Source organism: Cavia porcellus, unplaced genomic scaffold (genome assembly GCF_034190915.1).
Source record: "Cavia porcellus strain 051 isolate PalLab524CR breed Dunkin Hartley unplaced genomic scaffold, mCavPor4.1 scaffold_20, whole genome shotgun sequence".
Taxonomy (NCBI): domain Eukaryota; kingdom Metazoa; phylum Chordata; class Mammalia; order Rodentia; family Caviidae; genus Cavia; species Cavia porcellus.
In genome coordinates, this window is record NW_026947503.1 from 64,260,942 (window position 1) to 64,277,213 (window position 16,272).

A 16,272-nucleotide genomic window follows, 5' to 3' on the forward strand; every position below is an offset into this window, starting at 1 on the left:
CCTTAAGATGAGCTCACAGCAAAATAGAAAGGAAATTTGCCAGCATGAGAGTGAGAAGAAGCAAGAAATAAGAGAACGAATACCCCAGAAGCCTTGTCATAAGAAAGGCCTAGAGGGACTTAAAAGCAAGTACTGCATATATAAACTCCTCAAGAAATGAATGAAAAACCATACTGAGGATATAAAAATATTGTTCCAATGTTTTTGAAAGAGCTGATCTGACAAAGTAAATAGAAAATCTGCAAATGAAAAATATAAGCAATGAAAACCTCTGTGAACATGTTAAATGAGTATATTCTGTAGAAGGAAAAACTGATGAACAGGAATCATAACTGAGACATTCATCTAGAATAAATCACAGGAAGATCAAATGCTAAAAAGTATCAAAAAGAGACACAGAGGACAAATTAAAATGCCTCATCCCTGATTAGGAGCACTTTTAAAAGAGATAGAGAGTGGAGAAAGGTTTAAAAAGCAAGACCGAGTACAGTCTCTGACCTACAAAAGCTCATAATCCAGCAGAAAGGAAAAAGAAAAAAGAAAGGCTGTCTTCTAAGACCTGAAAGCAGTGCATGGGCTCCAGAACCTCCCACTCCATCTCCTACTGGGCCATCGGCCTCTTGTCCCTCAGATTTGAACTGACATAATTTTGAAGCATAGTTAACAGCTGGGTCACAGCCAAGGTTAGGCGTCTCCTTTCCTATCTGATTTCAGAGTCATCATGTAGCTTTTCCTCTTCCTGCTGTTCAGAGAGGGAGAAGGGTTTGCGCCCTAAGGCTAAGCAGCTTTCTACTTAGAGTGGTCAGAAGGACAATCTATTCATTTAGGTGGCCCAACATCCTCCTTGGTCCAACCGCTTGATTCTTACTTTGGGGAGCCTCGCTCCAAGTACACATGGTACCTGGGTAGGCACAAAATCCTGAAAAAAAAGCCAATTCAATAACATCTATCCTCCTACCTATAACAACTGTTTCAGAGATAGATATGAAACCCAAGCAAAACTGAAGAGTGAACGGTAGGGCTCTCAGTGGAGAGCGGAATGTAAGCTCCATCTGCAGAGACCACCATGCAAAAGAGAGGTTCACCAAGGACAAAGACACCTGGATAAGGAGAACCCACCTTTGACAGCAATGGGCCCTAAGTCCAGTTGTACAGAAATCAAAGTCACCCCTGGACCCTGTGCTTTATTAGCTAATAACTTCTCTTTTCTGCTTTTGGCAGTTTGAGTTATACTTCTGTACTTTGTGACTGAGAATCCAGACTAATAAAAATTTTAAAAGCAGTAGCAGCAGCAGCAACAGAAAGAAGACACAGTTGTTCTCTAAATAGTTCCCCAATTTAAAACGCTGAGAAAGATTGGGCTTTAATCCCAACATTACTGTAACTCATTAACCATGTCCTACTTTGTGAATCTGATCCATATTCTCTAATGTCCTAGAGTTCTTCCAATGACCTTGAAAGGCTTCACAGATTCACAAACAACTTAAAACAATCTTCAATGAATTGCAATAGAAAATATGGCATTCAGAATTTTAAGAGAATTTTATAATGCCTCAAAATGGAAGTATCAATTTAACTCTACAAGGAAAGAATCGATAATAATGACAGTGTACCTGTTTCAGAAGACATATAGGCAAGAGGAGGAAAGATTTTAGTGCAAAAGAAAGCCCCTGATCATCTGTGAATGAACAGTTACCAGGTAGGGGAGGGTGTGCTCACACATGTGTTTATATAACTAAGCTCACACTGCCACTATCTAAAAGAGACCAGAAAAACTCCAGACAGATCAGTGAAAGCATGACACCTTCTTTCCCTCATCCACTCTCTGTCCCTTGCCCCTGGATGTTCCTAGTCACTCAATACTGTCGCAGTGGTCTCCTGTGTAACCCCTGAGCGTCAGATGGTGATGCCAAGCAATGCAGTGAACTCCTTTCTCTCCATTTTGTCTGCGGTATGATACACGTTATCTGTGGCCAGGAATAAAGACACACAAATATATAAAACAGCCAAATACTAAATGACCATAGTCTTTTCCAAATTATGCCACATCTGATCAACAACAGAGCAGATTGGGATGGTCATGAGCTGTGCCAGTCAGGTAGCCATCCCCGGGTAATGACCACAGCCTGGCCAAGCTGGCATGGTTGGGCCTCCTGGCTGTCACCCTTGGAGCTTCGGTACCCAGATGATTCACAAGACATTTTCTAGAAGGAATAAGAGGTATCTTGGATGTCAGGTAAACCATCTGACTGTCCCGTCACAATGTGCAGAATGCATGATGACAGCCCAGAAGAAAATCTTGGAGATATCTGAAAATATACTTTTGAGAAACGATTCCACTCCAGTGCTCTGGGGACAGTCCAGTGCTACCTGAGAAAACCCTGACCAGGACAACAGGGGTCAGCACTCAGATGCTGATGGTGACAGTGTTACAAAGACCCACCCAATTTCCTAAACTAAAATTGTTCATTTTAAAGATTCATAAGTAATGAACACTTAGCCAAGTGTTCCTTTAATAAAATGCATAGTCTCAGTGATAAGGAAAGGTAACTGCCGTTGCCTCCTAGGGGAAGTTAAAATCATGGAGCAGTCTACAGGCCATAGTTGAGTAGGTAAAATTTAGTAACAGCTGTAACCAAGCTGCTCAGCTCAAACCTATCTTCCACTGTGTGGGTTGTCTGGTTTGCTTAGAGGTAAGGAGGTTTCTTTATGATTCCCAAAAGGATGTGAGCTGATTTCTTTTCGGTATCGTTCATGTCATTTTAACTATGTATTGACAATTATGTCTTTTTATCTTTGTTCTGTATCTGGGACTAACAAGATCATTAAATTTATTTCTGAATTGTCCCTTTTTCTATGGTCAAGACCCTGAAAAGAAAATACAATCCTGGCAATACCAAAAAATAAATTTAAAAAAGCACATATTATAATCTCTTCTCAACCTCTGTCTCTCTAAAATTTGTCTTTCTAAGGCATCAAGGCTCTCAAAAATCAATTGTTCTTTTAAAGATAAAAATAATATACTCCCGCAGCACACTGATTATACGGGTATTAAAGTTTCCTGGCTGCTGTGAAATCAATAGACTCGTACAAACTAAAAATAATGCTGCTTTTCTACTCAAACAATATCCTTGAAAAAATCACATCAAATTTGAGTTGTTCTTCTAACAGCCATACGTGGTCACTTCTCAGCTTCTGGTACTTTGCACTCATTAAGCTGAACACACGGGTGGAAGGTTTAAATGAAAGGTCAGAAACAGCCGTGGGTCAGATTGGAAGGAGCATGTTCTCCCGTTCAGTGCCACGCAGCTTCACAAATAGTCGCTGAGAACATCTGAAGAGGATGTACTACCTGATCGCAGACCAGTGCTTCCATGAATAACAACAAAAAACAAATCAAGAATAATAAAGGCACTGGAGAGTGACACACATGATGAGAACAAGAAAAGATAAGATTGCGTTTCAAAAAAAAAAAATGCACAATCTCAGAAAGCTCATTTGAGGCAACTGCTTCCTAGCTACAACTGCACAAGTGAACGGCCGCACTGGAGCTCGAGTGAATCTGAGGCTGGACAGTGCAAGCTGAGACTCCCAGACTGCACTTCGGGTTTCACTCCAATAGTGGGCAAGCGGGAAATGGAAAGGGTTAGCAATAAGCATCCAGAAAACAAAGCCGAAGATTTTATGAGGGACCGGGAAGTAGTTCATTGGCATACACACCTGGCCAGTAAGCATGAGGACCCGAGTTTGATTCCTGGTACAAAAAAAAAAAAATCTAAAGGTCTAAGCATTGTGAAGGTAAAAACTGGAAGGGGACGCAATGAACACAAGAGTCCCAGTTAACTTCCTGGAGGAAGCTCTTGCTGAACAGGGAACAACAAGACAGAGACTGAGATCTACTGACACTTAACGTGGTTTCACCTCGACTGGAATAAGGTGATCCGTCTACCAAGAATCTATCTGGCAGGGGAAACAGACCACTGTCTCTAGAGGAAGAAAGATAGTATCAATTTGTAGCTTCTATCACTTTTTATTGTCAGTGTCTTGCAATCAACCAAAGATTACTACACATAATAAGACTAAGATAACACGATCTAAAATCAAAATACACCACTGAAGATACTGGACCTATTAACCACAGACTTTAAAATAACTATAATTAATATGTTCAGTATAATTAGGGGAAAGATGTGAAAATCAAATGTGATTAAAGATTTTCACATGAAATTTGGGATGTAAATATAGAGAAAGATGTAAATGTAGCAGATATAACCAAAAGGAAATTCTACAGTAAAACAAAACGATACCGGAAGTCACTGATGGAATAGACAGGTTCAACCTATTCAAGAAGAATGGCCTTGCTGTAAGCTGAACAACGAGCTATTATACATCTCTATTAGCAAACTACTAGCTTGCCGTCTTAGTTACTTTACCCCTTCTCCATCTTCTCTTTTTGTTGTTGATGACATCTGTGATTTTTGTTTGTTTTTTGCTTCTTCGACTCAAAATGGCACTGGGGTTTTAGTCCATATGAAGGTGTCTATCATGTCATTCTTTAAGTTTTCTGAATGTTCTATTTTATAATTCAGTAACTGTCTCCTTTTAATTTTTCAATTTAATTTTTCAATTGTTAATGAACCATTCTTAATCTTGTATTATTGTAGTTACTTGATAATTGTTTACATAAAAGGAACTATATTATGAAAATACCCATTGATCCCCCAAAATAGGTACAAAATAAAATGTGTTTTTACCAAAACACAATATAATCAAATTGCCAAATATCAAAAAATTTTAAAGAGAAAATTAACTCATCACATACAAAGGAATTATCGAAGGACAACAAGTGTTTTCTCAGTAGAAACCTTGCAACTCAGAGAGACTGGGCTGATTTATACAAAGTGCTGAGAGAAAACAATAACAAAGATTGTCACAGATGGCTAAGTTGTCCTCAGAGATGAATTTCCCCAGAGAAACAAGAGGACAGGAATTCATCACCACTACAACAACCATATAAGAAAGTATTAGGAAGGCTAAGAAGAGTTCTTAAAGTTGAAATAAAAGGATGCTAACCTGGAAACCTGAAAGAAAACACAAAACTGGCCAGTAAAAGTAAAAGTATGAGGTACAGTTGAAGCATACAAAGAACACTTAAATTTTAGAAACTATTATGGAAAAAGGCACGGGGACATTAATTCCCCTCAAAATACTCCCTCTGGCCTCAGACACTCTTACACCGTCATCCGTGCCACTTTCTGAAGACGTTCTGAAGTCCTGTTTCACGAGTGTCTCTTTGAGGTCTGATTTAAGACACAGTGAACACCACTGCTCTGAGCTTTCCAGCGGAAAAACAGATTCATAAAACATTAGAGTGTGCTCGCTGCCACCTATCACCAGACCACACAGCTTGTCTTTTGATTCTTTCCCAACTCAAAATGATAATGAAAGGTAAATGTTTTGAATCATTTCAGGACAACAAAGCAGCTACAACAATACAATTAGAGACACACACACATACACACACACAAATATACCCGCAAGAAAATCAACTCCTAAAAGTAATTAAATTTATCAAGATTGCCTGACACAAGGCAAATACAACAAATCAATTTTGTTTCATATATCAGCAATAAAAAAATTAAATGCTCCCTGCAATAGTATAAACACTACAGATCTAACGCTCCATCTAACAAAAGATAAATGAAACTTCTACTTTGAGAATTATAAAATATTATGATAGACAGAATTAATAAGCTGTAATGTTGTATAATTCTGTGAGGTAACTAAAGTTCAAGCCAACTATTATATATTTTATGAATACAAAAAAGAATCTTAAAGGCATCAAACAAAATATGATAAGCAGATAAAAGTACTAATTAAATTGATTTCATCAGTAGATATTGCATGCCTGTATTGAAATATCACATAGTAACCCATAAATGTGTGTAATTATTTATATTATTTTTAATACATAAGAAGATGGAGATGCTATGATTTGATCATTATACACAGTTTAGATGTACTGAATTATATTACATTATACCACATAAACATATACAATTAATAATTTAAAACTTTTTAAAATAAGTTTTAAAACACAAGTAAATTAAAAGGACATTACATGGAGTAAAAGATTCAGTATTTCAAAGATCACCGTCATCTCTGTAGTGATCTATGGATTCATTACAATCTAATAAAAAATTCCTAATGTGTGCAAGTGGGTTTTATTGTTCAGTACAGCAAGAGGCTGTAATTTTTTTAAGAATGTGGTAAATGACAATGGCAGGGTTAAGATGGAGTTTCCACTGGATCATCTATGGAATCCACCTGAGGGACCAGTGGAACAAACTTCCAGGTGTGTCTGGGTGGCCCTCATAGGCGTGGCCTTGGTGTGGACATCTGGTCACTTACTGGCACTGATCCCTGCTCTGGTTCCCAGCTACCTCAAACTAAGTAGTTTTTGACATGACACCTCCACCTTTGAGCCAGCTCATCATGAATTGATAATAAGTAGGTTAACCTCTCCTCCCTTACACTGCAGGTGTTTGGTATCATCATTCATTAAAGAGAAAGTTAACTAAAACAGAAAATCAGCACCAGAGGAGTCGCTGTTGTTGTGACTGTACCTGACCATGTGTAACTAGTTTGTGGGAGGGTTGGAAAGGTTGGAGATAGAGGCTGGAGAAGCCCAAGAATACAGAGCCTAGTGGGTGATGCTGATCAGATGTCAGAAGACCAAAAAGGTGCTAAAAATATAAGGGAGATGCCAGAGATTTTAGTTTGAAAAAAGGACCCCACTGGCAGCTGAACTGTGTGGCCAGGTGTATATCACACTCATGCAGAAAATTTGCCTGCAGTTTTTCTGTGTCCTAAATGATTTTTAATAAATTAACTCTGTATTCACTTGAAATGTTTTCAGTAACACTAGGATAAGGCAAAGATGGTTTGTTTTGCTTTGTTCTGTTCTGTTCTGTTGTTTCAAAGCACACAAAGCGGAAAGTCAAAGGAGGGGGGCACAGTGACCCTCTCCTGTTTCGTCCATACTTCAGAACTCAAGCACAGGAGATGATGCCTTGTGGAGACGCCTCCCCGCCGGAAGAATTCATCACACAGGGCCCACTATTTAAAAATAAAAGACTGCAAATAGAATCCACCCAGAGGTCTGGACCCACCTTCATGCAGCAAGTTCCTCTCAACAAATTAAACTGTATCAATTCAACAGCTGGAAACTCCCTGCAATATGAAAATCCATTAATGTACATGATTTAGAGTCAGCACTGGGCTGGTAAACAGAACATCAGCACTGATCTTCAGTGGGTTCATTTTCTTACCCAAATCGGTGAAGAACAAAGCAGTGGCCCCTTGGCTCTAGCGTGTGCACTCGTCTCGCGCACAGAAAGTGATTCACCAGCACGTGTGCCACTCACGCCAAGGGGCTCCCACTCCATCACGCAGGCCACAGTCAGAGCCACTTTAGCAGCAGGCTTGAGACCACAAGGATTCTCCGCTCTGTCACTGGTCGCAGCCCTCAGAAAACCTCCACTTCCACTCTTTCCACTCGCCCTGTGCCACCTGCTCCAATCCCATTCTAGTCACAAATAAAAGCCCAAGGATTTGTCTGTGCCTGTATATTTGAAAGCCCACAGTGCTCTGCTGTGTTCTCTATGTCTGCACAAGTCCCCATGCCAGCCCTGGTAACAGGTAACACTTCCCTCCAGAGAAGGCCTTGTGAAGCAGAGGACCTGCCTGTGCTCATGGCAAAGCCCCGGGCCACTGCTCAAAGAGCAGGTGGCAGGCAGCACACCAGCTTCTGCCACGCCCTTTGCCACAATTTAAGCATTCCTGTACACATTCTCCTCATACCCAGGATTTTTTTCTGATTTTCTAAATCAGCATAAACATATTCGACTTTTGCTCTATCTCATAGTCAGTTAGAACTCAAAATCTTGTTTTATAACCTGTTGAATTTTATCCTAAAAAATATAATTTAAAAAACTGCACTTATCTCAAAAAGAAATGGTAGGTAAACGGTGGAGTCCTTGAAATGCTGTATATTTTCAGGATTAATTTCTCATAGAACCTGGGAACAGTATGTAAAATTTCCCAATCTTTACTAGGTAGACCTTCATGAAAGAACATTCATAAATGAATAAAACAAAGACTCCTAACTGGTGCGCTTACTAGAACCTTCTTTCCTCTCTCCCAGCCAGTTAATTTTGGTGTCTTTGCTAGTAACACAGCCTTCCCCAACTCCCTCAACCAACAGTCTATTTCTACTCCAGGCAGTAATGATTTAAGAGGAAAAAGGATTCCTTTTACTCCTAATGAGAATGCAGGAGCCCTAGAAGTACTGATTGCCTGATTTTAAATTGCTCTTATCAAAACGCGACACACACATAAGCAATTGTGAAATTTCCCCTCAACTACTGAGCTCAATTACCACAATCAGGACCTTTGAAAAAAATTGCCAGAGGTAAGTCAAACCGTATACACAAAGGACAGAAAGAGGCAGGATTTCTGGTCACCTGACAAACGAATGCCGAAGCATTCTGGATGATATAACACACATCAATCCTGATGGAACCAGCAAATGATTACTAATGCACCCATCCATAAAAGCTCTGCCTTCAGGCTGACTTCATTAGTGCTTCAAAGTTCAGAATGTAATCGCATTATCTCACTGCGCTTTCCGTTCCAGCAAAGACACACAAGAACAGCCACAGAGAAGCCCCCCACCAAGCCATGGACAGAGGAAAAGGAAGCTGAGCAAATTCAGACTCCTCCACTTCTCCCCTCCAAGCTGGAGAAAACCACCTCACGATCAATCAAGCAGCTTTAATCCAAGTCTTTCAATGCCCTGGGAGTTAATGACCTCATTTGTAAAACCAATGAGCTATAATCCTGCAGAAAATGATCTCCACCACCTTTACCAGGTTGGAAGCACACTTCTGTGACTATTCTAGGTCTAACGTGTGCTTTGCTAAGACTCTAAAGTGAACTTGGGTTGGACAGAAATGCTGTCTTTAAAACATGGATGTCAGTCAATCTGACCCTTATTTTAGAGCAAAAGAAACTGAAGCCCAAACAAAGAGGACGCAGTCATGTAGCTCTCTAAGCCTAGCCCAGGTTAACAATGCTGAGCCAAGGAGCTCACTCTGGGACTTTGGTCCCTCACCCCACTGCAGAGCTAAAGTCTCCTCTAAAAAGACGCAAAATGGTTAATGTCACTATGCCTCCAAACAGATTCCTCCAAAGCATCCCAAAGTTTTTGAAAAAGAATATCCAAGGAGGAGTCAGTCAAAAATGAATAAAGTTGTAGCTAAAGCCCACAGCTCCAGATATAAGGGTAATCACCTCCCAGCTGGTTTCCCCAGGGGTGTTTGAGCCAAACACATGACCTTCTAAGATCTCACCTGGCACAAAATCGCAGTCTTGGTGTCCTGGGGGGTTATGATGTCTACACTCAGCTTCACCGTTCAAACACATGGCTGTGCATTTTATGCATGAAAGGTAAGAGGGCAGTGCCTCGGAAGCAAGGACCCAGAGGAGAGAGCCAGTGGCCCTGCCCCAACTGGGCCTTTGCACAAAAGAGCAGGAGCCAGGAGGGATCCCCGAGCAGGTGAATTGAGATCTCTATTTCTAGCTTAAGAATCAGGTTATGAATCTGCTTTGTAAAGAACAGCATTTTGCCTTTCCATATTTACTGATTAAAAAATAATGTTTTCATTTAATGCCAGTTACTTACACAGCACAGACTTGCAGGAAAAGCCTATTTAATCAGGTATGGGAGATAGTCTAAAATTAATTCAAAACATGAAGTTTTATCATTTACTCAATTCTCAGGCCAGTACTTACTATACCAGGACCTCAAATGATTACTTTGCATTCCCGGGCAGGTGGCTGGAACGGACTTTCACCGAGTATTGTTTCCATTTGCACATGGATAACCCTTTAGGAGATAAGGTAAGCTGTGATGAGTGGGAAACAGAAAAAGAAATTATTTTCCTAAAGCATTCTAAATAAGTTGTTTGCCTTAGGGATTTGAAAGGAACTTTACAGTGAATCCATTTAACCTCTAAAAACACACCAAGCTAGCAGGAGTAAGACCCAGCGTGCCGGAGATCCTATGTGAGCAAAGCAGATCCACAGACCAGGACGCCTGGACCAAACTCTGAGTTACTTTTCAGTCAGTTAGAGCCCTGGCCCTTTCTGTTTCCCTTTTCTCTCCTCCCTGCGTGTGACTCGGAGGCAGCAGCAACCCCAGGGATGCAGGTGTGAGAACTGGGAACCAGTAGGCTTCCCTTTCCTTCTCTCTTTGTTTCACAATGGCTTAAAATGAATTGAAGTCAGGCGTGGTGGCTCACACTGTAATCCCAGCACTGGGGAGGCTGAGGCAGGAGCATCATGGAGAGTTAGAAGCCAGCTTGGGCTACAGTGTGAGTTCAAGGCCAGCTTCAACTACACAGACAGACCCTGTCTCAAAAAAAGAAAACAAATGCATTGATCATTCAGAAGCACCACATGACAGGCTAATGACAAGCTGGCCCATAATTCTGTCTCATAAGCACACCAGCAAATGCTTAGTAACAGAACTCCACAAGGAGAACTGAAGGCAGAAGTCCACATTGTGTATTCTAGATGTTTTCACTTTGCTAAGCTCGTATTGTCAAACATTCAAAAACTTTCCAGACTAATTCTGAAATGGTATTTATCCCTTTAATGTTAGAAACAGATGTACCGCCCAGAGTTGGGTAAGAAGAATGAAAACTGTGACATTAGACCAGAGGTAGCGCATAGAGTCCAGTTCCTTAACCCGTGTGTGTGTGTGTGTGTGTGTGTGTGTGTGTGTGGTGCAACCACTTCCCCATGCATGAGTCGGTTTGATGCTCTCAAGAATGAGCCAGGGCATAGAGACTGCTTCATGATGATGATCACCCCAACCTGAGTGTCACGGCAGAGGCACAGGCTGCAGTAGCAGCAGTGCCAAACTTTGAGCTGAGGCCCGTAATGTGTTGACACAGATGCAACTCGATCCCTGAGATTCACCCAGCACAGAGAAATGCTCAGGGTCACTGCAGCTCCAAGCACCAGAGCCAGGACCCAAACACCAACCTGACCAGTAATGACAGCCTTCAGTCTCTCCTCCTGACACTCCCTTTCCAGGAGTCACCCCATCTCTCCAATTCCTCCACCAACCCCATTATTCCAGCTGCCACTTGAGAAGTGGCTCCTTTTGGGCTGATCAGAGTCCCTGGCCAGGTTGAGGGGACCAGAGAGGGACCAGGTACAAACCGGACAACTCAGATCCCTGAGGGAGGACAGATCAGCTGAACACTCTGAAGGGCGGGTGGACTGTGACACACAGATTGGGAGCCCTGGCAGGACCTGTTCCATCACGTGGAAGTGGAGGGAAACAGAACGCGGTGAGATGGGGCCTACAGGAGGTCCTGGATGGAGGGAGGAACCCGAGGAGGCCCCGACAGGGGCAACCCCAGGTTTGGGGTTGGATTTCTGTCCTGCCCAGGGCCCCACCTAGGCCCTTGGGAGCACTCAGGAGCACTCACTTTTCACTGCAGCTTCCACAAGTGAGTCTCAGGGTTTTGTGAATGAGTCCCAAGATCGGCACCCAGAGACCCACATTCCCACACCTCTGTGTCCCACCGGTTCAGTGCCCCTCTCTCCCACCGCCAACACAGCCCCCCACCATTGGAAATCTGTTCCTTCCGCCCATGCCAGGCACATGGGCCTTTGGGAAGATCGTTATTTTCAGTGTCTTTCAGATTGTTATCCTTCAGTATCCTGAGGAACTTGGCAACACCCCTGTAAAGTTTCACCACAGTCATTATTTTCATTATTGCATGTGTGTCTGACACACAATTTACAATCATCTTGGGGAGCGAATATATTTACATAACGCAGTTTGGCTCTTTTTTTAAATCCACTTCCAACTTCCCCCTGCTTTCCTCCTTCCTCTTCGTCACCTGTCCCTACTGTCGTTCTTGCTGATATTATTAATCTCATGACTTAATCTCATTAATCTTATGACATGTAGTTTGCATTCATTAAGCTTATTAGGTTCCTGTACATGCATATCTTTATTCTACTTACCCTAGTAACCTACATTCCCTTGGATCCATCACAAGCCCTTTTAAAGAGAGACTCCGGCTCAAACCACATCAACAAATGACACCGCTAGGTCTAAAAGCAAGTTTCTCTGGCATTAAAATGCACACGGTTCTCAATATTCCACTTCCCTTGTCACCTGTAACATCCTAGTAGCATCTTATGAACCGCTATCCGCTGACCACTGTCTGTGTGTGGTTTTGGAAAGGATCATGAAAAGAAAAATGCTACAAAATATGAGAATCCCAATGCAATTTTGCTTAGAAATCATTAAGCCACAAGTCTCCACTTGCTGAGGTGGTTGCAGAGGGAGAAGGGGAGGGGGCTGCATTTTTCTTCTGGAACCAGGTGAGCTTCAGCACATGGCTGTACCTGCTGGAGATGAGAGAGGAACAGCTCTGCTCTAAAGCCCTTGTCCTGTGATTCCCGCGAAAACAGACAAGTTGATTCCTATGGAATCTTACAGCGATAATGGCCTAGAACAAACACGAGGGACCAAGTTAAATGCTAGACAAAGAAGTGTTATCTCTAGGGGGAAGAGAAAATCGTGGACATAGAGAAGTCTCTGCTTCGCAGCTGATAAATTGGCAGTGAACAGCAAGGAAATTTCCTACTTGGTTTAACCCTGGAAGCTTTTCCTCCAACAAGCTGACAGGGAAGCCCAGGTTCAGGGCCTCTGAAAGCGGTCCCTGCCACTCACCACCCACAGTCCACAGCTCCAGGGCCCACAAGCCCCAGAGCACCCCTAGAGCACTCGCCTCTTTGCAGATCACCTCCAAACCAATGGTCAGGGGAGCACCGCAGTTCACACAACACATAACTGGCTGGAAAATGATGTGACAGTACTACAGCCTCCTGCAACGGTTAGGAAATCCAAATGTCACCATGGAAATCACAGTCATTGAAGGGTTGGGTACTGAGGACACCACAGAAAATCAGCTGTCCCATATGAGTTAGCCCATTCACCTAGGAAACGGGCTGGTACCACTTCCGCATTAGACAGGAACAAAAGCAAACACAGAGGTGACAGAGCCTGCCCAGGTGACCGAGCCTGTCCAGGGAGGAGGGGTGTGGAGCTGCCAGGCTGGTGAGAATCCCAAGGGGAACACAGAGCTTCGTCCTCCTGACTACAGACAGCAGCAGCCCCGGCTCCGGGAAGTTTACCTGACTTCACAGGGTCACACTCCTCCGCCACCCCCGGTATCCACCTGGGGGAAGAAAGCGGGAGAACAGATGTTTCCAAAACCTTTCAGTCAGTGAAATTACAATTTTCATAAGAACCACAGTGACAGGATGGATGACTGCTCTGCATGACAGACACGCTCCCTTGCAGAAAAAAAGGTTTCATAAAGGTTACCAAGGGCAGCGACACGACATGCAAGAGCGTTAGAGGGGAAAAGGAAGAATGAAAAGGGGAAAGAGAAAGGGCACGCACCATCTCCGAAGGCCACAGGCGCTGCTCTTCTCCTGCTTCATGACGGCTGTGACCCGCAGCTGATCCATCATGAAGTCGAAGGGAAGCACAAGCGGACTGATCAGAAACGCGCAGGATGGTAACTACTGAGGCTAATTTGCACTGGCTCTAAATTATTCTGTCTGCTTCCTCAGAAAAGGAAGAAAAAAGAACAACGAGGATTTCTTCCACTGTCCTGCTCCAATTTGGAAGCACATGTTAGTCTTCTAAAGAAGAAAATTGCTCAGATTCCTTTTACAAAGATAAAGCAACAGCCACGATGTGTTTGAACTGCCAGATCCCAGATGAAGAAAACAGTGCCCACAAAAGAGGGACAGGGAGGCTTGTAAAGTCAGAGGAAGAACAAAACCCAGGCTCCTGCATCCTGATATAAACCTGGCTCCCCTGCCCCTCCCTCTTAGGCTTGGCACAGTCCTGTGAAATGCTGCATCCATCCAAAGGCAGTGATCGTCCAGCTGTCCCGAGTTCTTCCAGAACCCAGACGTGGCCCTGAATTGCATTTGTTAATAATAATTAGCTTGGCTGAATTGACCACACCTGGGTAGCTCACCTGAACTGGAGGAGATGGCACTGCAGTTTATAGCCAGGCCTTGAAAAATATCCTCAAATGCAGACGCCAGGGCACCACAAGGGACTGCGTCCTGCCACTGCCCATAGTCACAGACCCAGCCCTGTGTGGGCGTGTCAGAGGAAGTGACTCCAGTCTCTTAGCTCTGCAGTCTTTCCTTCTGGAATGTATAAACTTCAGAGGGTGGAAGATGTAAACCAACACAACCTTTACGGAAATCATCAGAGTCCTCACAAAACTAACACCAGCAATGCCGCTTCGTCCAGCTACTCCCTCCTTAGGTATCTTCCAGAAAGAGTCAGACATCATACCACAGTGATCCACGCACACCCAGGTGAATAGCAGCAGAATACATGGTAGCTAGGTCCTGGAAGTGTACTGCATGTGCATCAGAAGATGAAAAAATAAAACTGATATTTACACACACATGGAGTACTACTCTGCCATAAAGATAAGCTTGAGACTTTAAAAAACAGAATACACCCTGAGATCACACTGTTAGGTGAAATACACCAGGCATGAACTGAAGTGTCACCCTCCCTTCCAGGAAGCTCAAGGAAGAAGATTTCCGAAGACCTTTTGCAGCCCCTAGCTCCAGGATCTCGACCTGGCCTTTCCACCCTGCATCAAGCTTCCTCCACCCCCAAGGGAGCAGCAGTACTGGCAGGCAGCATCTTCAGCTCCCAACGCGTGTGCACAGCTTGCACTGTGACCCAAAAACAGTGGGACACGGAGCAAGGTCCCACCTCCAAGTCGCCCCTTAACACACGCTTTCTGCCTTTAGCGCTTCTCTGAGCGCCAGGGCAGGGTAGGTTCCTGGTTTCACTCTTGGGGAACCTCCTAGATTCAGACTGGTGACAACTTCTCCATATAGAACAGAAGATTAAGTTTAATCTGTTTCTTTCTTTTTATTCTCTTGGATACAGCATTAACATGGAATTTCCTATCTATGGGTAAAGAGCACAGTTTTACAGATTTCATTAAATAATCTTGAAACATACTGAGCTCCCAAAATGTGGCCAAACAGAAGACACATTAAGCGTCCTCACGTCAGAGAACATTTTCTGGCTACTGTATGCAGCAAGATAAGATATCATAAATCTCTATTTTAAGGGCATTGTTCCACATCTGAAAGTGTCCACAATACAGCTGAATTCTTAGAAGAGTTAATTTTTAAAAAGAAAAACATTTTCTAGGAATGGTTCTTAAACAATGACAGCATCTATGAGTAGCTCTTTCAGAATTAAAAAAAAAATAAAGGAAATGTTTTTAAATAAAAACATTATGTAGGAACAACTCTTTTAGAATTCATTTTAAAAAAACAAAGGAATGCACAAAATAGAGCCTAGGGCAGATTCCCAAGTATTTCTACATAAAACACACAGCTGGTAAGCTCATGATGCAAAAGTATTAATATTCATAGGTTCTGTATCTCCATTAATATTATAAAGCAAAGCTGTGAAGACAATTTTAAATGGGGCCCTAATTTCATATGCTCCCCAGAATAATATGCACGGCAAAGATCTAAGGAAGAGACTGTGCTCTAATGGGGATGCTGTGTCAAATGCAGATGCTTATTCTGTGCAGAGAAGACCGGGAAGCCATCAGAATGCAACATTTCCTCTCCTCCTTCACCTGCCTTTTTCTGAAAAGAGTCAAAGGGGTAACTTAGTGAAAATCCGTGAATATAATACATACCTAAAGCAATGTCTACCTCCATTGTAGCAAAGAAACTCCTAACCCTGGAGCAGATCCCTCAGTACAAAGAAACGAAACAGCAGATTCCCCAAGCCCCAAATAAGTTGCAAAGCGTAGCTTCCCAGTGCAGCATGCAGCAGGAGGAGCACCAGGCAGGCAGGTCGTCCAAGGTGAGTGAGAAGCTGCAGCACCAAGGACCTCGGAGTGTGGGCCTTTCCCCCAGAAGTCCCTCTGACAGCCGGGGTGCCGCTCTCTTAGTCAGAACACTTAACTCCCGGTATGTGGGCCAGCTCAGTGCCTGCCTTGGTCACTTTCCTCACTGCCAGGACTCAACACCCAACACCCAAAATGTACAGGAAGAGAGGCTGATGTTGGCTCAAGGTTTTTTTTTAAAGAGAAAAATCACTAA

At 43.0% G+C, this 16,272-nt stretch overlaps 1 protein-coding gene across 4 annotated transcripts in view; it reads right to left on the reverse strand.

The window, feature by feature from the left end:
* LOC134471837 (uncharacterized) overlaps positions 1-8,346 on the reverse strand; it is a 123,951-nt gene extending 115,605 nt beyond the window's left edge. For 3 of the 4 annotated variants that reach the window (XR_010041532.1, XR_010041534.1, XM_063231954.1), the window contains exon 1: positions 7,428-8,170. Coding sequence is in view for 1 of the 4 variants with exons in the window: in XM_063231954.1 (XP_063088024.1) it covers positions 7,428-7,448 (21 nt within the window). In the remaining 3 variants the exon portion in view is untranslated. The other variant, XR_010041533.1, reaches the window with a different exon arrangement.
* Positions 8,347-16,272: the final 7,926 nt, after the last annotated feature.